Here is a 23,389-nt window from a genome sequence, read left to right on the forward strand (position 1 = left end):
TACTTGGGCAGAGCTGGAGGAGGGCAAGGCGGCGCTTTCAACAATTTAGAATTATCACAAATTGCATAACCTGCGTATGGTATTCCATTTTCTCTATAAGCAGAGCTGTCAGTGAAGAAAACAAGATCAGCGTTAGGGAGAGGAGTTTCAGAAAGGGTTAACGATTAGTTTGACATGCTTTCAGTAAAGGGCCTATAAACCCTATAGTAGGCTCAGAGACAGGTACACACATGTTTGTTGGATTTCCATGTGCTTACATGATGGGGTTACCGTAGGCAGGATAAGATTAGGTTGGGATGCTCTGATTTGGCTCACCACAATAGGAGCAGTTCCCATTGTCTTTGATTGAGAAGTGTGACGTGTGGCCTTTGTTGTGGTATGAATGATTCATTGGCCGGCGTCTTTGGTTGGTTCCTCTATCTCTGCGTCCTCCTCTCTCCGCTCAACCTGTGTAGTGAGACACTAATTCTAGTGCGCTATTTTTTCTGTAATTAATTAATCGAAATTAACGTGCTAAAGTCCCAGCCTTATTATTGTGATGCCCCTATATAGATTACTCCTAATATGGAGCATGTCATGCAAGCTAACATTCCAGGTAGACCTGAAACTTGAGAACCTGCTCAGTGAGGGTTGATTGCCTGCTTGTGCTCATTGGATGACACCTGGGCCCGGTGTCTCCACCCCTGAGTATATAAGCAGCCTGCACCTCAGTCTAAAGATCTCTAGGAGAGAACACCTTCCCTCAGCTCTCCATGTCTTTGTTTGTGTTCTAGTTCTTCTGTATTCTTTCCATCCACACACCCTGCACTACACTATGTTTCACTCATCCATCACTCGCACACACTACTGACTTACTGACTCCACACTCCATAGGATCCTTATGGCTTTTTCCGTTTGTTATGGTACCTCAGTTGTTTGTTTTTTGGTTAGCTTAATAAATATTATTTGTTTTACTTCCGTCTCCTGTCCCCTATTTTGCCATGACTTAGAGCCGGTCATGACATTATTATTTAATTTTAGTTGTTAAATTTCTGGAAAAGAAAAAAAGTCAAATCATACATGAGAGAAACTATTCAGTTTGTGGCAAAATATTTGTACTTGTCTGAAACTGAAGATGCATAATGCAAACCTGACATTTACTTTTAGTTCAGCTTGTGGAAAATGGTTGGCCTGGCTTGCTCTTTACAGTTATAAAGCATTACAAACTGTAACAATAGGGCAAACGCACAGTATTGTTTTGTACTTAGTGTCTTTCAAATAAAAGACAATTTTTTCCAGTCATATGTTCTTCATTTAAGGTTGTTAAAAAAATACTTCTATAATATTGTATCGTATCGTTATCGTGACCTCAAGATCGTGTATCGTATCGTATCGAGGAGAGATTTAAGGATCAGATCTCTGTCACAAAGGCAGAATTGTCATACACTGCAACATAGGGTCTAATAAGAACTTTATCACTCTATATTTTTGAAAATATGAAATCATAACCATGGATCATATTTCTGTTATACTTTGTCCAATCAACATCAAACACACCACAAATAGTGTCAACTCTGAGCTTATAAAATCCAGGGAGTTTACTTCCGATCAAACAGTGACATTTTAGATTTCTGGACACTAAACATATTTTTCCATCCATCCATCCATTTTCTATACCCACTTTATCCTCGGCAGAGTCATGGGGAGAGGTGGAAAACTGGCGCGATCTCTCACCACTGATACTTTTATGGTTCCCCTGTTTCCCACTCAGGAGCGAGTGTGAGGAACAAAAGCCACTACACTTGCTTTAAGTTTTTGACCGGGAAACAGGAGCACGAACCGCTTCGGTAATGAGTTCGGTAGGCCACAAGCCTCTTACTTTGAGATGCCCTGGAGGTAGTCGGCGGTGTCCTGGTGGTTGCTGAACTCGTGGTCCTGGTCCCGGTCCACAGGTTGCTGATTTTTTACGCTGTGCCGGTCGTTCAGCTGTGAGCGGCTCCCTTGTCCTCTCTCTCTCTCCCTGTGTCTCTCGGAGACGGAGAAAGCAGCGTCACTGGCAGCCGGGCTGTCCCCCTTTTCCTGGTCGTCGTAGCCTAGGCACTCTCGTTGCGCATGGGTCCTCGTTCCGCTCATCCAAACGTCGGAGCTTTTGCAGGTATATCCATTGTAACGCGGGTGTTGACTGGTTTTTGGTAACCAGTGGGCTTTCACAAGTGCAGTTTGCAGGATGGATCCTCGGCTGATGCTAGTCACACTGATCGGAGATGAAGTGTCATCCTTACAAAACGTAAAGACCATGGATGTTTCCCTTGCAGTGAAGAAAGTCGGAAAGAGTGAGATTTGTTGCAGACCAGCGTTCCTTGGTGAACAGCTGGATAGTTAACTCTGCAGGGGGTCCTGGTGAAAAGCGGCTCTTTTCCCTGTTCTCCTTGTCTCCGTGATGACGAGCATGTAGCATTTGGAGCTCACAGAGAGGTCCGCGGAAGGCCTTGGAAGGTTGGAAGATAAGAGAGGTTCAGGAAGCCCCTGTTATTTAACCACCAGCAGTTCACGTAGGACTGTGGTCCAACACAGAGGAGCCAATGGCTGCTGAGTATCAGTTTCACATGGACCAGAAATTAGATCTGAACTCATGTGTTTCCATCCATCCATCGATCCATCGATCCATCGATCCATCGATCCATCCATCCATCCATCCATCCATCCATCCATCCATCCATCCATCCATCCATCCATCCATCCATCCATCCATCCATCTATCTTCTTCCGCTTATCCGTTCCCGGGTCGCGGGGGCAGCAGCCTTATTAGGGATGCCCTGACTTCTTTCACCCCAGACACTCCGAGGGGAGTCCGAGACGTTCCCAGGCCAGCCGAGAGACATAGTCTCTCCAGCGTGTCCTGGGTCTTCCCCGGGGTCTCCTCCCGGTGGGACATGCCTGAAACACCTCCCTGGGGAGGCGTCCAGGAGGCATCCGGTACAGATGTGAAGGAGCAGCGGTTCGACTCTGAGCTCCTCCAGGGTGTTCGAACCCCTCACCCTATCTCTAAGGGAGCGTCCAGCCACCCTGCGGAGGAAACTCATCTCGGCCACTTGTATCCGCGATCTTGTCCTTTCGGTCACTACCCAAAGTTCATGACCATAGGTGAGGGTAGGTGCGTAGATTGACCGGTAAATCTCACGCTCCGTCATTCACTCACTCGTGAACAAGACCCAGAGATACTTGAACTCCTCCACCTGAGGCAGGACTTCTCCACCCACCCGGAGAAGGCACGCCACCCTTTCCCGGTGGAGAACCATGGCCTTGGTCTTGGAGGTGCTGATTCTCACCCCTGCCGCGTTGCACTCGGCCTCAAACGCCCCCAGCACATGCTGAAGGTCCCGGTCTGATGAAGCCAACAGGACAACATAATCCGCAAAAAGCAGAGATGAAATCCTGTGGTTCCCAAACCGGATCCCCTCCGGCCCCTGGCTGCGCCTAGAAATCCTGTCCATAAAAATTATGAACAGGACCGGTGACAAAGGGCAGCCCTGCCGGAGTCCAACATGCACCGGGAACAAGTCTGATCTACTGCCGGCAATGCGAACCAAACTCCTGCTCCGAACATATAGAGACCGGACAACCCTTAGTAGAGGGCCCCTGACTCCATACTCACTCAGCACCCCCCACAGAATGGCACGAGGGACACGGTCAAATGCCTTCTCCAGATCCACAAAACACATGTAGACTGGTTGGGCAAATTCCCATGAACCCTCGAGCACCCTGCGGAGGGTGTAGAGCTGGTCCAGTGTGCCACGACCGGGACGAAAAAAATGCATTGTTCCTCCTGAATCCGAGGTTCAACTATCGGCCGTATTATCCTCTCCAGTACCCTGGCGTAGACTTTCCCGGGGAGGCTGGGAAGTGTGATCCCCCTGTAGTTGGAATACACTCTCCGGTCCCCCTTTTTAAACAGCATGACCACCACCCCGGTTTGCCACTCCAGCGGTACTGTCCCCTCCATGCAATGTCGCAGAGGCGTGTCAGCCAAGACAGCCCTACGACATCCAGAGACTTGAGGTACTCAGGGCGAATCTCATCCACCCCCGGTGCCACTGAGGAGCTTATGAACCACCTCAGTGACCTCGGCTTGTGTTTGGATGTGTGTGCATGTGTTTCCAGATGAAACTAATTAAATTACATGGATGTAATCTTCTCCTGTGGTGCATGAACAGTGTTGATCCTGGATGTTGCTTTCTGTTGTCATGACGACAGTAAGATGCCGCTTCTTTAAACCCTCACCTCAAAACATTCATTCACCACTGTAAATCTGTACACAACACTGGTGGTGCCCTGGTCAGCACCCACCCGTTCATTAATCCCTCCTTCCTTCACTGTTTCTTCCATGCATCCTTCTTTCACCCCTGCCTTGCTTCTCTTTTAAGCTCCTTCTTCCATTCTTCTCTCGAGGTTTCAGAACAGATTGTGTGACTCTGCCTGATGTTTGACATTTTTAAACATCTACCCTTCAGTGCTGCTCAGGACCCGTCCACGTTGGAGTCCAGACTGAATCGCCTGGAGTGCCACTTCACCTGGGACCTGGATTCCAACCGTTCCAGACTGATCACTAAAAGGGACATGCTGGAGGACTTTGGCATCGAGGAGGGAAACCTCTGGCTGGGTCATATTTACAACCTGCAGGGTTTCATCTGGTATCAGCTCGGTGATAAAGAAGAGGCCCGGCGTTTCCTCACCAGGGCCACCGGGACCTTCCGACAGCTGAAGAACATGGATGAAGGTCCCTGGTTGGTGGTGAACTTTGGGAATCTGGCCTGGCTGCACCACCTTCTGGGAGAAGATGAACAGAGTCAGGATTACCTGTCAAAGGTTGACGCTCTGCTAAGGGAACACCCGTCTCCATCCCAGGACCAGCTCCACCCGGAGATCTGTGCAGAGAAGGCCTGGACCCTGATGAAGTTTGACAAAGACAAGCAGCAGGCTGCAGATTACTTCCAGAAGGCAGTGGAGATGCAGCCGGACATGGTGCACTGGAGGACCAGCCGTGTTATTGTGAGGGTGAGCCTTCACGAGTACGACACTGACCTGGATCAGGAAATCTGGAAGGAGATGAGGGAGGCCAGGGAGCTGGATCCAGATCAAACACACCTTGCTGCCCTGGAGCTGCTCATAAGAGCCAAAAGAGGAGACCAAGTCAACGATGAAGCTCACAAACTGGAGGAAAAGATCTTACTGAATCCTGTCAGCAGAAACAGCGGCATCAATGTTCTGCTCAAGGTGTACAGACAGCTGGGCGACCTCGACCAGGCCATCGATTTGGCAGAGAGGGTCCTGAAGGATCATCCTGATAATCGACACCTCAAAGTGTGTGCCGCACACTGCTACAAATGGAGAATCCTTTCCTTCAGGGACAGTTGTCCAAACCCATCTAGAAGCATGATGGAAAGAGCTATCAGCCTGCATGAGCAGGCGATCGCTCTTTATCCTGATGGCCGTTCCCTCGAGAAGAAGCTCGACCTTGCAAACATATGTGCAAAAATAAGCGGGGATCCACCGAGAGCATATCAGATTTACCAGGAGCTGCTAAGCCTGGACCTGGAATCTGCAGACAAGCAGCTGGTCTACAACCGCTATGCCAGTTACTTACACTTTAACCGGCGGGAGCCGAACAAGTCCATCGACTACCACATGAAGACAGCAGACATCCCTGTGGAGTCCTCCATCAGGCAGAGCAGCATCAGACAGCTGAAGAGGATCTGCGAGCGAGGCAACAACTGGAGGTGTGGAGAAATCCAGAGGTTCCTGGAAACACTGCAGGAGGACCAGCCTGAGTGAGATTTCAACAACAGTTGGAAAACGATAAAGTGTGTTCCTCATAACTGCAAATACTCATTAACAGATGAGTTTAAGTAATGTTTATATGAGAAAAGATAGATTTGGCTTTTTAATTCACTTGCTACCAGAAAATGTATGTTCAACACGTTAGCAACTTAAGTCACTAACAGACAGTCTCGACCTTTTACAACTTATTAAGGAGCCTACTGGATTAAGTAGCTCATCAGAAACATGCATAGATCTGGTTTTTAGCAACAAAGGAGAAAGAATACAAAAATATACAATATGGTTACAGGTCTATCTGATCATAACCTAATACTCTTCTCAAGAAAACTGTCTAAAAATAGGTTCAATAATCCCACTAGAAAAAAACAGAACGATTAACGATACCTAAGAGTGAAATGAACAACTTAGAAAATGCCATAAATCTAATAAATTGGTCAGATAATCTTACTCATGAACATGTTGACGATAACTGTAATATATTTATGACAGTAGTTCAACAAACTATGAACGGTTTCATGAGAAAGATTAAATTGAATTAAATTAAATTTGCCTTGCCTTGCCTTGAAACCGAGAAAAAGAAATCACCTTCCATGGCTAAATAGTGAAATATCGTCACTGATGAAACAGCGGGATCACGCACTCTTAAACAACCTCTTCTTGCTCCAATCACTAGTATTATTAACCAATCAATAAATTAAGGCACTCTCCCTAATTCCTGGAAATCCACAGTCATTACACCTATTTTTTAAATCAGGAGACCCTACAATAATAAGTACCTACAGACCAATTAGCATTCTCCCGGTAGTCTCCAAAATAGCTGAAATATTAGTGGCTGAACACCTTATTAGGCACTTAAATTATAGTCCATACACCTTAAATGAAATGCAATTTAGCTTTAGGAAAAACCACTCTACTGAGAGGGCCATTTGTTATCTTTTGGAAAACATGAAATCAAAATTAGATGCAGGTGGCGTCATAGGAGCTGTCTTTCTTGACTTGCATAAGGCATTTGACACTGTAAATCATAACATTTTAATGACTAAATTATCTTATTTTAATTTATCCTTGGCTTCAATGAAATGGATAGCGTCATACATTACACAGAGAAAACAGTGTGTTAAAGTACACAACACTACATCTGCAATTTTAGAAAATTATTTTTGTGTACCTCAAGGGTCAGTCTTGGGACCACTGTTATTCAGTCTATACATAAATGACCTACCAAATAACTGTCCATCAAATATTACTTGCCAAATGTATGCTGATAATGCAGTTGTCTATGTATATGCCAAAACAAAACATCAAGCTGCACAATATTTATCAGCCGCCATGTCTAATGTGTCAAACTGGCTGCAACATTCTCATTTACACCTTAATGTATCAAAGACTGTCTGTATGTTTTTTTTTAAAATAGAGTAAGTGCTGATATAACTCCTGATGTATTTGTACAGGGAACAAGACTTGAGGTTGTACAGGAGTTCAAATATCTGGGAATCATGATACGCTTCAAACAACAAATAAAAAGATCTATGTATTTAATAAAATGTAATCTCTCTAACCTCAGATACATTAGATATAATTTAACTGTTGATTCATCCAAACTGTTTCTTAATGCAATGATAGTCCCATATATCACCTACTGTATAACAAGCTGGGCAATGGCATGTAAATCCACACTAAAGCTTATTGAGATTGCATACAAACAGTCTTTGAAAATTCTTGGCTTTGTAATTCACCTGCTACCAGAAAATGTATGTTAAACACATTAAATAAAAGAAAATATTACTCTTTATCTGTCAATGTATATCTATTCAATTCAATTCAATTTTATATATATAGCGTCTATTACAGCAGAAGTTGTCTCTAGGATCTTTACAGAGACCAGAACATGACCCCCGAGCAATTATTACATAAACATGACATAAACAATGGCAGTTAAAAAATCCCCTAGTGGGAGGAAAACCTTAAGCCAAACAGTGGCAAGAAAAACTCCCCTTTAGGAGGGAAGAAACCTGGACCAGGACCTGGATCATAAGGTGGGACCCTCCTGCTGAAGACCAGGGGTCCGTTTCACAAAGCAGGTTCAACAAACTCTGAGTCTAATCCTGAACTCTTAGTTGATCTACTCTGAGATCGGAAACTCTGAGTTTTCGGTTCCAGAACAGTGAATTTGAGGTAATTTACTCAACTCTAAGTAGTTTCACCTGGAGTTGAGCGCGTGCGCCACAACCATCAAAAGCCAGTATCTATAGAGCCCTGATACAACGATTCACCATGGCAACCAGCGACAACAACGGCAAAAGATCCACATACTTTTTCTTTTTTTTTTGTTAAACTTTATTTAACATTTCAATTTACAAAATCCCTTTGAGGAAACATTGCATCTGAAGATCCACATACTTCACGCCGTGTCCTTTTTCACCCGAATGGAATTAGAGATTTTAATGCGCGCATACAGCGAATTTGAACATGTTTTTCGAAAAAAGAGTAACACCGCAGCACAGAATATAATATACAATTAATTTAACAGATCTCTACATCATTCACCTGCAATCCTGAGGAACCCCTTGATGGCTTGGACAGGTTTATGATAATAGGCTTGCCACTCGTCCCGGGAATTAAAAGTTGCGTTCCGTATTGAACCAATACAGACACATATTATGCCAGGGTTCTCCAACTCCGGTCCTGGAGAGCACCTATCCAGCATGTTTTAGGTGTGTCCCTGCATGAACACATGCATGGGGGGGGCTCGCAGGCGGTGGGTTGCCTCCCTCTCCCTCCTACTTCTCCCCTCTGTGGGGTTGCTGGTGGCCTGGGTTCAGGGTTCTTCCTTGTCGGCCACTTCAGGTGGAGCTTTGTTTGGTTTATTACACACACACACACACACACACACACACACACACACACACACACACACACACACACACACACACACACACACACACACACATGATCATATACATAAACGCGTACACACACATAGACATACACACTGGCTTGTTCACCTGCATGCTTGCTCTGTAGTTTTTGGGATTAGGTAGCGGTAGCGGTAGCTTAGCTCAGACTGCGATCAGATCTCAAGATTTGGGTCGATTGCTGTTCGTGTTTTGGTTGGCTCCGTGCCGGTTTCGTGTTTTGTTTGTGGTTTTTTTGTTGCAGATTTCCAGTGCTTGACGTGTGTCTCTGTGTGTTCCTGCTTCCTGGATTGGCAGTGGATGTCGTCACCCCCCCCCCCCCTATCCACCACCCCCCCCCCAAAAAAAAAAAAAATCACTGGGTTTGTATGTGTATATTTATGTATGTGTATGCATATGTATGCGTATATATATATGTATATATATTAAATATAGTAATAATGCACATATATATGCCTTTGGTTTCTACCGTCATGGTATCAATCATTAATATGTGTGCAGACAAGGTAAAAAAAAAAAAACCACATGATTCATTTGTCTTGTATCATAAGAAATGAAATGATGAGGAATCAGAGTAAATAACTGTGGTGTACCTGTTTAGAATTAAATTAAATTGTCCTGTGTGAATTAGTGTGAAGACGAGGTGACCCGTTCCCTCTTCAGGGAACTAAAGGCTGATTTATGGTTCCACGTTACACCAACGCAGAGCCTTCGGCGTAGGGTACGCGTTGATTTAACGCAGAACCGTAATTCAGGCTTTAAGATCCCATGGAGTCGTTTACACCGTGTCATAACTGCATGCGAGCGTCCGACTATCGCGTCGAGCTGCGTGAGATCGGACGCTCTCTGTCCACACTGAAACCGCTAAACTCTCTCAGTCCACACTGAAACCGTTAAACTCGCGGCCAGTTAGGACAGTCCGATACAAAAAAAATAAAGCAATGGAATTGATTTTTTCGCCGAAACTTGCTCGCATGGGACACGCTTGTACGGAGCCGCTGCTCTTCAGCCAGAGCGAGGCTTTGTGCCCTCCCCTGCTACACGTCATTCAGGCAGCCAATCAGCACAGAGCCTCATTATCATAGCCTCCCCTCCCCTTAGAATCCCTCATAGAGAAGCGGTTAGAAGCGGTAAAAATAGAGACATTGCCCAGAGGCTGAATTTCTGATTTATGTAGAAAAAACAAACTTTTGATGGTTTTTAAGACATTCAAGGCATGTTTAAAATATACATTAAATGCCATAATAGGTCTCCTTTAAACCAAAGTAGAGCTGTCCCTTTAAATCCAACAACATACTCTAACCTGTGCAGTAAAATGCCATGATCTATAGTGTCAAAAGCAGCACTTAGAACTCCAGTAGAACCAGTATGGACACTAATCCCTTATCTGAGGCCATAAGGATGTCATTCGTAACTCGAACCAGTGCTGTCTCTGTGCTATGATGCATTCTGAACCCTGACTAAAAGATTTCAAACAGATCATTTCTATACAAATAGTCACATAACTGGCTTGAAACTGCCTTTTCCAGAATTTTAGATACAAATGGAAGGTTGGAAATTGGCCTATAGTTAGCTAAGGTGTCTGAGTCAAGAGAAGGTTTTTTAAGTAAAGGTTTAATTACTGCAACTTTGAAAACCTGTGGTACATATCCTAAGTTTAAGGATAGATTGATTTGGTCCAGTATTGTCACACCAATAAGAGAAAAAACATTTTTGAATAGTCGAGTCGGGATGGGGTCTAACATACATGTGGTTGACTTAGCTCTATTAACGAGTGAAGTCAGCTCAGGGAGGTCTATAGGATCAAAACAGTCTAGAGACAAGTCAGAGCCAAGGGAAGTCGCTAAAGCTGAAGAAACGCCCACAACCGGCTGGTTGATTTCTTCTCTAATTCTCGGGATTTTACTGTTAAAGAAGATCATAAAGTCCTCACTACTGAGAGCTGCAGGAATGCACGGCTCAACAGAGTTGTGACTCTTTGTCAGCCTGGCTACAGTGCTGAACAGAAAACGTGGGTTACTTTTGGTATCCTCTATCAACGTTGAATATTAAGCTGTTCTGGCTTTGCGAATGGCTTTTTTATATACTATTAGAATATCTTTCCATTCACGATAAGAGTCTACAGACTTACAAGAGTACCACTTCCTTTCCATTTTACGCACGTTTTGTTTCAACATGCTTCATCAGACAAACATCTGCTAAAGTAATACCTCCTGTTTTGCACTTCAACATCGACAATATTAAATTCAAACGTTATTAAATAATGGTCGGATAAAAGGGAGTTTACAGGTGACACCAACAGATCATCAGTTTCAACACCGTCGGTGAAAACAAGATATTTATGCACAGGATTTCTAGGCGTAGCTGGGGGCTAGAGGGGATTGGGTTTGGGAACCACAGGATCTCATCTCTGCTTTTTGCTGATGATGTTGTCCTGTAGGCTTCATCAAACCGGGACCTTCAGCATGTGCTGGGCCGGTTTGAAGCCGAAAGCGAAGCAGCAGTGATGAGAATCACATGTGAGGGAAAGATGGAGAGTGACTAATTAAAGTAAATTAATTTGATCTTCCCCTGTGGTGCATGAACAGTGTTGATCCTGGATGTTGCCATCTGTTGTCATGACGACAGTAAGATGCCACTTCTGTACACCCTCACTTCCAAACATTCAGTCACCACTGTAAATCTGTAAAAAACACTGATGGTGCCCTGGTCAGCACCCACTCCTTCATTCATCCCTCCTTGTTTCACTGTTTCCTCCATCTTTCCTTCCTTCCCCCTTGCCTTGCTTCTCTTTTAAGCTCCTTCCTCCATTCTTCTCTTGAGGTTTCTGAACAGATTGTGTGACTCTGCCTGATGTTTGACATTTTTAAACTTCTACCCTTCAGTACTTCCCAGGACCCGCCCACGTTGGAGTCCAGACTGAAGGACATGGAGTGCCACTTCACCTGGGGCCTGGCTTCCAGCCGTTCCAAACTGTTCTGTAAAAGGGACATGCTGGAGGACATCGGCACCGAGGAGGGAAACCTCTGGCTGGGTCATATTTACAACCTGCAGGGTTTCATCTGGTATCAGCTCAGTGCTGAAGAACAAGCCCGGCATTTCCTCAGCAAGGCCACCGAGGCCTTCCGACAGCTGAAGAACATGGATGAAGGTCCCTGGTTGGTGGTGAACTTTGGGAATCTGGCCTGGTTGCACCACCTTCTGGGAGAAGACGAACAGAGTCAGGATTACCTGTCAAAGGTCGACGCCCTGCTGAGGGAACACCCGTCTCCATCCCAGGACGAGCTCCACCCGGAGATCTGTGCAGAGAAGGCCTGGACCCTGATGAAGTTTGACAAAGACAAGAAGCAGCAGGCTGCAGATTACTTCCAGAAGGCAGTGGAGATGCAGCCGGACATGGTGCACTGGAGGACCAGCCGTGTGATTGGGAGGGTGATCGCTCACAAGCACGACACTGACATGGATCAGGATATCTGGAAGGAGATGAGGGAGGCCAGGGAGCTGGATCCAAATAACACGTACCTCGCTGCCCTGGAGCTGCTCGTAAGAGACAACAGAGGGGACAAAGTCAAGGATGAAGCTCACGAGCTGGAGGAAAAGATTTTACTGAACCCTGTCAGTAGTTACAGCGGCATCCGTGTCCTGCTAGAGGTGTACAGACAGCTGGGCGACATCGTCCAGGCCATCATTTTGGCAGAGAAAGTCCTGAAGAATCATCCCACTAATCGATACCTGAAGGTGTGTGCTGCACACTGCTACAAATGGAGAATCCTTGTCTTCAGGGACAGTCGTCCAAACCCATCTAGAAGCATGATAGAACGAGCCATCGACCTGCATGAGCAGGCGATCGCTCTTTACCCCGATCGCTGTCCCCTCAGGAAGAAGATCGACCTTGCAAACATATGTGCAAAAATAAGCGGGGATCCACCGAGAGCATATCAGATTTACCAGGAGCTGCTAACTCTGGACCTGGAACCTGCACACATGCAGCTGGTCTACAACAGCTACGCCAAATACTTACACTTCGAACGGCGAGAGCCGAACAAGTCCATCGACTACCACATGAAGACAGCAGAGGTCCCTCTGGAGTCCTCCATCAGGCAGAACAGCATCCGAGAGCTGAAGAGGATCTGCGAGCGAGGCAACAACTGGAGGTGTGGTGAAATCCAGAAGTTCCTGGAAACACTGCAGGAGGACCAGCCTGAGTGAGCTTTCAACAACAGCTGGAAAAATAAAGTGTGTTCCTCATAACTGCAAATACTCGTTAACAGATGAGTTTAAGCAATGTTTAGATGATAGCAGAGAGATTTGGCTTTGTAATTCACCTGCTACCAGAAAATGTATGTTAAACACATTAAAGGGATTGTGACATGAAAAACACATTTTTCTTGATTTTTTGTGTTTAGTTGGGTGTCTTGACATCAATTACACCCAAAAAAAATGAACTTTTAACATTCAGTGTATTGTGTGCTTTCTGGGAATTTCCGCATAATTGTGCAAAAACGGCGCGTCTGGTTGGGTGGCGGACCGTTACGTAAAGATAAGATAAGATAAACCCTTAATAGTCCCACAGAGGGGAAATTTGCAGTTTACAGCAGCAAAGGGGATAGTGCAAAAACAAGAGGCATCAATAGAAAAAGTAATAACACAGTAATAATAATAACACACTATAAACAGTAAACTGGTATACAATAATAATAATAATTAAAGCTGCAAGCAGCGATGAACGGGCCCTCGCACTCACGGCCACCGCCCCCCATAAGCATATCAGAAAAGACACCACCCACGACTTCCTATGTCAAACCATTCCAAAGTTATAGCAGAAAATCGGACAACCAATCAGAAGAAGGGGTGGGGCTAATTAAGGCCAACGAAGCTTAAGAACTCAGTACAAAGTCCCATGACACCACCCACGACTTCCTATGTCAAACCATTAAAAAGTTATAGCAGAAAAAAGGGACAACCAATCAGAAGAAGGGGCGGGGCTAATTAAGGCCAACGAAGCTTAAGGACTCATTACAGAGTCCCATGACACCACCCTCAACTTCCTATGTCAAACCATTCAAAAGTTATGGCAGAGAAAAGTATTCTAGGGGGCACTGTTGAGCCGTTAGGCCACGCCCATTAATGCAAACCATGAAATATCAAATTTATCGCCAAGTCTGGCTTGCATGCAAAATTTGGTGACTTTTGGAGAACTATCAAATATGGACCAATCACATGAAGGGGGGGCGCGCCTTTTGGCGTCTAGCGTCGCCACGGTAATACTTTTGAAAGAGAAAAGTAATGCGTGGTGTCGCAGGATGTAGACGCACATTTTGATGTATAACACACCTGGGTGCACGTTACGGTTCGGGCTGAATTAACTGCCGAAGGAATGGCATAAATTTTGCCAAAATGACACAATTTATTCAAAATGGCCGACATCCTGTTCGGTTTCGGCCATGGCGCCAAGTGACTTTTCTTTAAGTTGCAACATGATACAGGTGTGTAGCGATTTTCGTGCATGTACGTCAAACCGTATTGTGGGGCTTGAGGCACAAAGTTTTCCGGGGGGCGCTGTTGAGCCATTTTGCCACGCCCATTAATGTAAACCATAAAATATCAAATTTATCGCCAGGCCTGCCTTGCATGCAAAATTTGGTGACTTTTGGGGAACTATCAAATATGGACCAATCAGATGAAGGGGGGTGCGCTTTTTGCCGTCTAGCGTCGCCACGTTAACACTTTTGAAAGAGAAAAGTAATGCGCGTAGTCGCAGGATAGAGACACACATTTTGATGTATAACACACCTGGGTGCACATTACGGTTCGGGCCGTATTAATTCTCGAAGGAATGGCTCATATTGCTCCAAAATTACGCGATTAATTCAGAATGTTTAAAATGGCCGACTTCCTGTTCGGTTTCGGCCATGGCGCCAAGAGACTTTTCTTTGAGTTGCGACATGATACAGGTGTGTACCGATTTTCGTTCATGTACGTCACACCGTATTCTGGGGCTTGAGGCGCAAAGTTTTTTCGGTCTGAACCAACCAGATGAAGGGTGGGCGCGCTTTTTGGCGTCTAGCGTCGCCACGGTAATGCTTTTGAAAGAGAAAAGTAATGCGTGTTGTCGCAGGATGGAGACGCACATTTTGATGTATAACACACTTGGGGGCTCGTTACGGTTCGGGCCGTATTAACTGCCGAAGGAATGGCATAAATTGCGCCAAAGTGACACGATTAATTCAAAATGGCTGACTTCCTGTTCGGTTTCGGCCATGTCGCCAATAGACTTTTCTTTAAGCTGTGTACTGATACAGGTGTGTAGCGATTTTCGTGCATGTACGTCAAACCGTATTGTGGGGCTTGAGTCACAAAGTTTTCCGGGGGGCGCTGTTGAGCCATTTTGCCACGCTCATTAATGTAAACCATTAAATATAAAATTTTTCGCCAGGCCTGACCTGCATGCAAAATTTGGTGACTTTTTGGGCACGTTTAGGGGGCAAAAAGACCCTCCTTCTGTCAGAAGAAGAAAAAAAAAAAAATTCCTACAGATACAATAGGGCCTTCGCACTGAAGGTGCTCGGGCCCTAATAATAAGAAAGATAAATAATAAGAAATACTAGTATATAAAAAAGATAACTGACAGATATTTACAGATGGATATTTACATAATTGCACGTTGCAGTGAGTGAAAGATATTGCACATTATTTCCCTTATGTACATTTATTGTCAGGTTGTATGTGGTCTACTGTGAGCAGTGCTGGTTGTGTAGTGTCACAGCTGCAGGGAGGAAGGACCTTCTGTAGCGCTCCTTCACACACCTAGGGTGAAGGAGCCTGTCGCTGAAAGAGCTCTGCAGCGCTCTGAAGGTGTCCTTCATGGGGTGGGAGTCCTTCTCCATCATGGATGACAACTTAGCCATCATCCTCCTCTCTCCCACCACCTGCACTGTGTCCAGAGAGCAACCCACGAGAGAGCCGGCCCTCTTGATGGTTTTATCCAGCCTCCTTCTGTCTGCAGCTGTGATGTTGCTGCCCCAGCAGACCACTCTGCTGATGGCAAAATGGCTGATGCCACCACAGTGTCATAAAAAGTTTTCAGGAGTTTCTCCTGCACACCAAAAGCCCTCAGTCTCCTGAGCAGATAGAGTCTGCTCTGGCCTTTTTTGTGGAGTGCAGAGAAATTAGTAGTCCAGTCCAGTTTATTGTTGAGGTGAACACCCAGGTACTTATAAGATGTCACCATGTCAATGTCCTTTCCCTGGATGTTCACCAGTGTCGGGGGGGATTTATTACACCTTCGGAAATCCACCACCAGTTCTTTGGTTTTCCCCGCATTGATCTGGAGGTGGTTCTGCAGGCACCAGTCCACAAAGTCCTGGGACAGTTCTCTGTACTCGCTATCATCTTCATCTGTGATGAGGCCGGCAATAGCAGAGTCATCAGAGAACTTTTGTAGGTGACAGGTTGGTGAGTTGTAGGAGAAGTCAGCAGTGTAAAGAGTGAAGAGGAACGGCGCCAGGACCGTTCCCTGCGGGGCCCCCACACTGCAGACGACCATGTCCGATGTGTGGTCCCGTGTCCTCACATACTGTGGACGGTTGGTGAGGTAGTCCATAATCCAGGATGTAAGGTGACTGTCAACCCCTGCATTCTCCAGCTTGTCTCCCAGAAGTGCCGGCTGGATGGTGTTGAACGCACTGGAGAAATCAAAGAACATGATCCTCACAGTGCTCCCAGGTTTCTCCAGGTGAGACAGGGCATGATGTAGCATGAGGATGACGGCGTCATCCACCCCAATGCCAGGTTGATATGCGAACTGTAGTGGGTCCATCGCTGGGCTCACCATGGGGCGGAGATGTTGGAGGAGCAGCCGCTCCAGGGCCTTCATCAGGTGGGATGTCAGAGCCACCGGCCTGAAGCTGCTGAGGTCCTTGGGGTGCGGGTTCTTGGGCACAGGTACCATGCAGGATGTCTTCCATAGTGGTGGTACCCTCCCCAGCCTCAGGCTCAGGTTGAACATGTGTCCAACAATCCCGCACAGCTGGTCTGCACAGGACTTCAGGAGCCTGGAGCTGATGCGATCTGGACCTGCAGCCTTCCTCGTGTTCATCTTCCTGAGCTGATTTCTCACCTGGAGGGTTGTGAGGGACAAGCTGGAGCAGGGGGGGGGGGGGTGTATCAGAGGTAGTGGAGGGGGGTGGGGGGGTAGAGCAGAGAGCAGGAACAGCGGGGGGTCAGCTGTGGGATGAGCTTTGTTGTTTTGGGAGTGGAGGTGGGGGTGGGGGTGGAGCTGGAGGTGAAGGTGAAGGTGTCGATGACAGTGGGGGGGGGGGCTGTTGTTGAACTGAAGGAGGAGGAGGAGGGGGAGGAGGGGTGTCCTGTAGTGGCAGATGAAAGGGGTTGCAGTGGTGTGAACGGGGTTGGGGGAGGGGGAGAAGACTGATCAAATCTATTGAAAAACAAATTTAGATCGTTCACCCAATGTTGGTCCCCCATAGCCTGGGAGTCTGGTTTCTTGTGGCCCGAGATGGTTTTCAAGCCTTTCCAGACTCCTTTGAAGTTGTTTTGCTGCAGTTGTTCCTCCATCTTTCTTCTGTAGCAGTTCTTCCCCTCCCCGATCCTCCTTCTTAGTTCCTTCTGAGCAGTCTTCAGCTCCTCTTTATTTCCTGATCTAAAGGCCCTCTTCTTCTCCTTCAGGAGAGCCTTTATGCCAGGATTAATCCAGGGTTTGTTGTTGGAAAAACACCTTACCGTCCTTGTTGGTATGGTGTTTTCCACACAGAAGTTGATGTAGTCTGTAATACAGTCAGTGAGACCATCAATGTCGTCCCCATGAGAGTCACAGAGTTCCTCCCACACAGTTGTGTTAAAACAGTGCTGCAGAGCGGATTCAGCTTCGCTGGACCATCTCTTCACTGTGCGGGAGACAGCTGGTTCCCTGTGTACCAGGGGTCTGTACACAGGCAGGAGATTAACCAGGTTGTGGTCGGATCTGCCCAGCTGGGGGAGTGGTGATGAGGTGTATGCCTCTGGTGTTGGCATAAAAAAGGTCCAGTATTTTATTGTCCCGGGTTTTTTTGGGTGGATATTGGGTGAAAGTTGGCAGAGTGGAGGACAGGGAGACGTGATTGAAGTCCCCAGAGATCAGAAAGAGAGCTTGCGGGTGCTGTGTCTGCAGCCTGCTGGTGACTGAGTTCAGTGCATCACATGCTGCATCACCATTAGCAGAAGGGGGAATATATGCAGCCATCATGATAACATGCGTAAATTCCCGCGGCAGATAATATGGCCTCATACTAACAGCCAGCAGCTCAATGTCCCTGCTGCACTGTTGTTCTTTAACGGTGATGTGCCCGGGTTTGCACCATCTCTCATTCACAAACACCGCCAGGCCCCCTCCTTTCCTCTTTCCACTTTCTCTCGTCCGATCCGCCCGCACCAACTTAAATCCGTCCAGCTCCACCACCGTGTCCTGGATCGCCGCAGTGAGCCATGTTTCTGAGTACACCTTTACGCTGCACTCCCGGTACTCCCGCTGATGCCGGGTCAGCGCCGCCAGCTCATCCATCTTGTTAGGGAGAGATCTTACATTCCCCATTAAAACAGACGGGAGAACAGGTCTGTATTTCCTCCTCCTGATGCGGCGTTGAGCTCCGGCACGGCATCCCCGTCTCCTCCTCTTGATCTCGGGGGGAACGTCGGGTCTCTTATGGGGCGGCAGCAGCGCAGTGTTGCGGAGCGCCAACAGCTGATACCTGCTGTAAACAATAGGACTGCTTGCGGGACCCCCAGACACGGACGTAAACGGCGAAAAAAGTAATAAAGAAGTTGAGATCAAAACGGCTGTTTTGGTCTCCATGGTGCAGAGTAATAAATAATATATACACACTTACAAAAAATAACAAGATTACAAAATTAAAGGAGAAAAAAAGGAGAAAAAGCTCAAAGGTGAGCAGGAGCTGCTGTAACGAGCTGCTACTCACGCGGCGCTCAGACTTCCAAAAAACGTAAAGGGCTGCTAAATCACGCCCCCTCCACCCAGCTCCCTGCCCATCAGCACTGAGCCGCGGGCTGGAGGGAGAGAGACGTCTCTCCTCTCCACCCGCGCTCTGCTTTTTTTTTCGCCTACGACCTCAGATCAGACGAGACAACCCGCTGCATAAGCATATTACTAAGCGGAGGAAAAGAAACTAACAAGGATTCTCTCAGTAGCGGCGAGCGAAGAGGGAAGAGCTCAGCGCCGAATCCCCGTCCGAGCGGCGGGCGTGGGAAATGTGGCGTACGGAAGGCCGCTTGCCCGGTGTCGGTCGGGGGAGTCCTTCTGATCGAGGCTCAGCCTGTGGACGGTGTGCAAGACAAAATCACATACCATTGATCCACTGTCTGCTGTGTGCGGGGAGTTTGGGGGAGAGGAGGAGTGGAGGATGGGGGGGGCGGGGGGTTTGGGGGGGGTTGGGAGGAGGAGCGGGGCAATGATTGACAGGAAAGAGGCAATTGATGAAGCTTCAACTTCCATGACGACACCTTGGAAGTTGGTTCAAACAGACAACTGGGCTCAACACCTTTGAGGTAGCTTCAACTTGCTATCACACCTTGGAAGTTGCCTCAAACAGAATTGGAACACTAGAGCACCCCATGGGGTGATTTTCATCTGTGACCTATTGTCTCACACAAGTTCCGGCGTCTTGAATCCCTGCCGAGACAGGCACCGTGGAAGTGGATTTGACTTCCAGCCCCTGCAGAGACGAAGACCATATATGGACTTCCTGACCCAGGGGGTAGTCCCGAATTGGAAGATCACAGGCTTCTTGTATAAAAACCCTGTTGTAAAATATCTCGGGGTCAGCATTTCAACCAGACCCTGGTCTGTGTAGACGTGCTCACCGCCGGCTGAATAAAACTCACTATACCACAAAGCGGACTTATGAACTGATTTGATAAATTCTTCAACAATTTGGTGCTGTGACCCGGATTGACAATAGACCTTCGATGGAAACTCCTTTTCCAGAACAACGGCACAATCAGCGACTCTATCTAAAATTTTAGAGGTAAGGGATCCACTTGCAAAATCCCAAATTATTGTTGCTGAGTTGTTGTCGAAAGTCTGTGGACTGGAGTACCAGAGAAAAGGTTGACGTCATCCTGAAACTTTAGGTAAGTCCGCTGTGTGGTTGTGAGCAAGGGGTTATTGGGAAAGGTTATTGTAGAGATGTTTTAGGAATGCTGGCAATTTCATAACACTTGAATTTGATTGTGTTCTGAGAATGCTCTGCTTCTCCTGCCTTAGAATTTGACTCGCTCTTCTAAAAAGGTTTAATATCTCGGGTAACATTAAAGAGAGAAATGGCCAGAACGCCATGGTTGGTCTGAGTACCAAAAGAATAGTCCAGTGGGACTTATAAGCATATGCAGGACTTGAGGTCCATAAGTGTTGGAACACTGAGATATTTGTGAGAAATAGACATATACTGTATGTAAAGGAACTGTTTTTATTTTATAAATGGGGATGACTCGCTCTCCAAAATACTTGAGGTATATTTCATTTCTGCAAGGATCTGACGCGCTCTCCTTGCATCAACAGGAATCATTTGTATGCTTTGAAGTAGACTGATGTTTGGAAGAATTAGCAAGTGATTTGTGGGTAAAAGTAAGTGTAATTGAAAGTTTTTTTTGGAGGGATCTTACAGAAAGAAGATGGAAAGTTTTTGGGAAGTTTTTCAGTAAGAGAGTCAGAGAAAGAGTTGACTGGTCCTTTTAAATACATGTATGGTAATCACGGTACCGATAGTTTTATTTGTTAGTTTTATTTGTTACTTAGTTAGTATTAAATATGGTTAAAATAACTAAAAGCACTTTAAACTCCCTCAGATCTTTGGAGGGATGAAAGTAGACGCCGTAATGCAGAATCCCAAATAGCTTCGCTTACTGATCAAAATAAAAAGCTGATGGCTCTACTAGAAGGATTTAAAAACACAACGCAGACAAAAATGAAATTAGAGAACCAGTTAAATGATAAAATCAAAACCTTTATCCGGTGAAACAGATTAAAGAATCAAGTGACGATGACACTTCTGATGACGACTGGATTTTACAAAAATCCAAGATCTGTTGCCTACAAAATTTGGAGCCAAATAATAGTAAGAGATTTTAAATAAATAAACAAAAATGGCTAGAGGAAACAGCTGTTAAACTAACTTTGCCACATGATTTGAAAAGTAAAGTACTTGATGCGCAAAGTACTTGATGCTTGTAGAATTCCCTTTAATCCCACAGCTGTTGCCAAAATCACACCAGAGCAAGCTCAGACGTTTTTATAATATTTATTGCCTTAACAGTTCAAAGGGAAGTAGTTTAGTTTATTTTATTTAGGATCCCCATTAGCTGTTACACTTGGCAACAGCTATTCTTCCTGGGGTCCTCAAAATATCATACAAAATACATACAAAAACATTGAATTAAAAATAAAAATACAAATATTGCAAGAGAGAACAATTCATTACAGCAAAAAAAAAGTTAAAAGTTAAATTACAATATTTTCATTGTGTATAAGAAAGTCCTTCAGTCATTTCTTAAACTGCCTTTTATCGTTAATTTCTGTAATACATGCTGGCAAAGAGTTCCAGAAAGTCATTGCCCTGTACATGACTGTGTTCCTCATTGCCTCAGTTCTCGGCTTAGGCATTGTGAATCGACCCATTGCAACATGTCTAGTGTTATGTCTGTGTCTATCACTAGTGTAATTAATATTTCTGTATAAGCATTCTGGCTTTTTATTTGAACAAATGTTCCTAAAAAATCCAGCCAAACTAGAAGCTAATCTCTGCTCCACAAACAGCCATGACAGCTTCCGGTGATTTAACAGTGTATTAGATCTAGTAGTGGATTTAAGAGCAAGGCGAGCTGCTTTATTCTGGACTATTTGCAATTTACGCAAGTCCTTTTTAGCTGCACTGGACCACACAGCTGGACAGTAGTCAAGGTGGGATATCACTAGTGCCTGTATGACCTGGACAGCTGATGCTGGAGTTAAAAATTCAGCACATCTCCTAATCATTGATAATCCCCCTCCCATTTTCTTAGTTATGTTTTCAATATGAGTGGACCATGTTAATTGACTGTCTAGTGTGACCCCAAGTAATTTTGTTTCATCTACCTGCTCAATTTCCACATCTCTCAGATGCAGACACAGTTTGGGCTTTGACTTGAGCATATGCTGTGATCCAAATACAATAGATTTGGTCTTTGAGATGTTCAGGACCATCCTATTATTCACCACCCACTCTGATATATATTGTAGTTCCTTGTTGAGAGCTACAGACAGATCTTCAACATTAGTAGCAGACATATACAGAGTAGTATCATCAGAATACATGGCTATATTGGCCCTGTCTAGGACCAATGGCATATCATTTGTGAATATGGTGAACAGCAAAGGCCCCAGGCAGCTTCCTTGTGGGATTCCAGTGTAAATATATTTGGTATCTGAGAGACTCCCATTGTAGTATACTCTCTGTGATCTACCGGATAAGTAGCTTTTTATCCACTTCAATGCAGGTACGGTAAAACCATAACACAAGAGTTTTTCAAGCATAAGATTATAATCAATAATGTCAAATGCGGCAGAAAAATCTAGCAATAAAGACCCCACAATTATCTTAGAATCAACATTCATTAGACAGTCATCTATTAGCTGTGTCAGTGCTGTGTTTGTTGAAAGCCCTTCTCTATAGTCATGCTGGAAGTCAGTGCTTAGTGCATTCTCAGAGAAATAAGATTGAATTTGGTTAAATACATATTTTTCCATCAGTTTGGCAAGAACTGGCAGAATACTAATAGGTCGGCTGTTAACGCCTGTGATGTTTTTTTTAGAGTTTTTTGGTAGTGGGATAACTTTCGCTTCCTTCCATATTTGTGGACACACACCACACATCAGGCTCTGGTTAAATATATAAGTAATTGGTTTTGTTACCAGGTGTACAGCGAGCTTCAGTAACCTCCCATCAAGGTTATCCAGGCCTGCAGACTTCTCACTGTGTATTGACAGTAACAGTTTCTCCACCACCACATACACAACATACAGGACTTATTCTTCATAATTTTGTTTGATATTTTGGAAACACAGTGCACATAACTATAAGACATGTCATTTCTTAAACTGTCTACTTTACTGGTGAAGAAGTTGTTAAAGTATTGAGCTATGTCATATGGCTTAGTGATAAAAACCCCATCCACCTCAATGAAGGAGGAAGCTCTAATAGAACCCCTACCCAGAGCATTGTTAAATGTTTTCCACAGCAATTTACTGTCAGATTTTATTTCATTAATCATTGTTTGATAATAACATTTCTTTTTCTTCCTATTCATTTTTGTAACCTCATTTCTCAATTTACAGTAGATCTGCCAGTCAACCGGACTGCCAGATTCACTAGCTTTTTTCTTAGCAGTGTTTCTTAAAGCCATATAGTCTTTAATCTCATTATCAATCCAAGGTGCTCTTACAGATTTAACAGTATGTTTTCTTATTGGAGCATGTTTGTCAGCAACTGGCAGAAACAACTACATGAACAAATTCAAAGCGATCTCTGGATTCTCCTCTTCACCTACAGTATGCCATGGTATGTTTTCAAGTTCTTCTAGAAATGAGCCCTCTCTGAAGTTCTTAAATTATC

The 23,389-nt window shown here is 45.2% G+C and overlaps 2 protein-coding genes across 2 annotated transcripts; both read left to right on the plus strand.

Moving 5' to 3' along the window:
- Positions 1 to 4,458: 4,458 nt before the first annotated feature.
- LOC133458822 (interferon-induced protein with tetratricopeptide repeats 1-like) lies at positions 4,459 to 5,811 on the plus strand. The gene has a single exon (XM_061739023.1). It carries the CDS (start codon positions 4,459 to 4,461, stop codon positions 5,809 to 5,811), a length of 1,353 nt encoding a protein of 450 aa, XP_061595007.1.
- Positions 5,812 to 11,585: 5,774 nt separating this feature from the next.
- On the plus strand, positions 11,586 to 13,097 carry LOC133458823 (interferon-induced protein with tetratricopeptide repeats 5-like). The gene has a single exon (XM_061739024.1). It carries the CDS (start codon positions 11,586 to 11,588, stop codon positions 12,939 to 12,941), a length of 1,356 nt encoding a protein of 451 aa, XP_061595008.1. The 3' UTR covers positions 12,942 to 13,097.
- The last annotated feature ends 10,292 nt before the right edge of the window (positions 13,098 to 23,389 follow it).

Source organism: Cololabis saira, chromosome 13, assembly GCF_033807715.1.
Source record: "Cololabis saira isolate AMF1-May2022 chromosome 13, fColSai1.1, whole genome shotgun sequence".
Classification (NCBI taxonomy): Eukaryota; Metazoa; Chordata; class Actinopteri; order Beloniformes; family Belonidae; genus Cololabis; species Cololabis saira.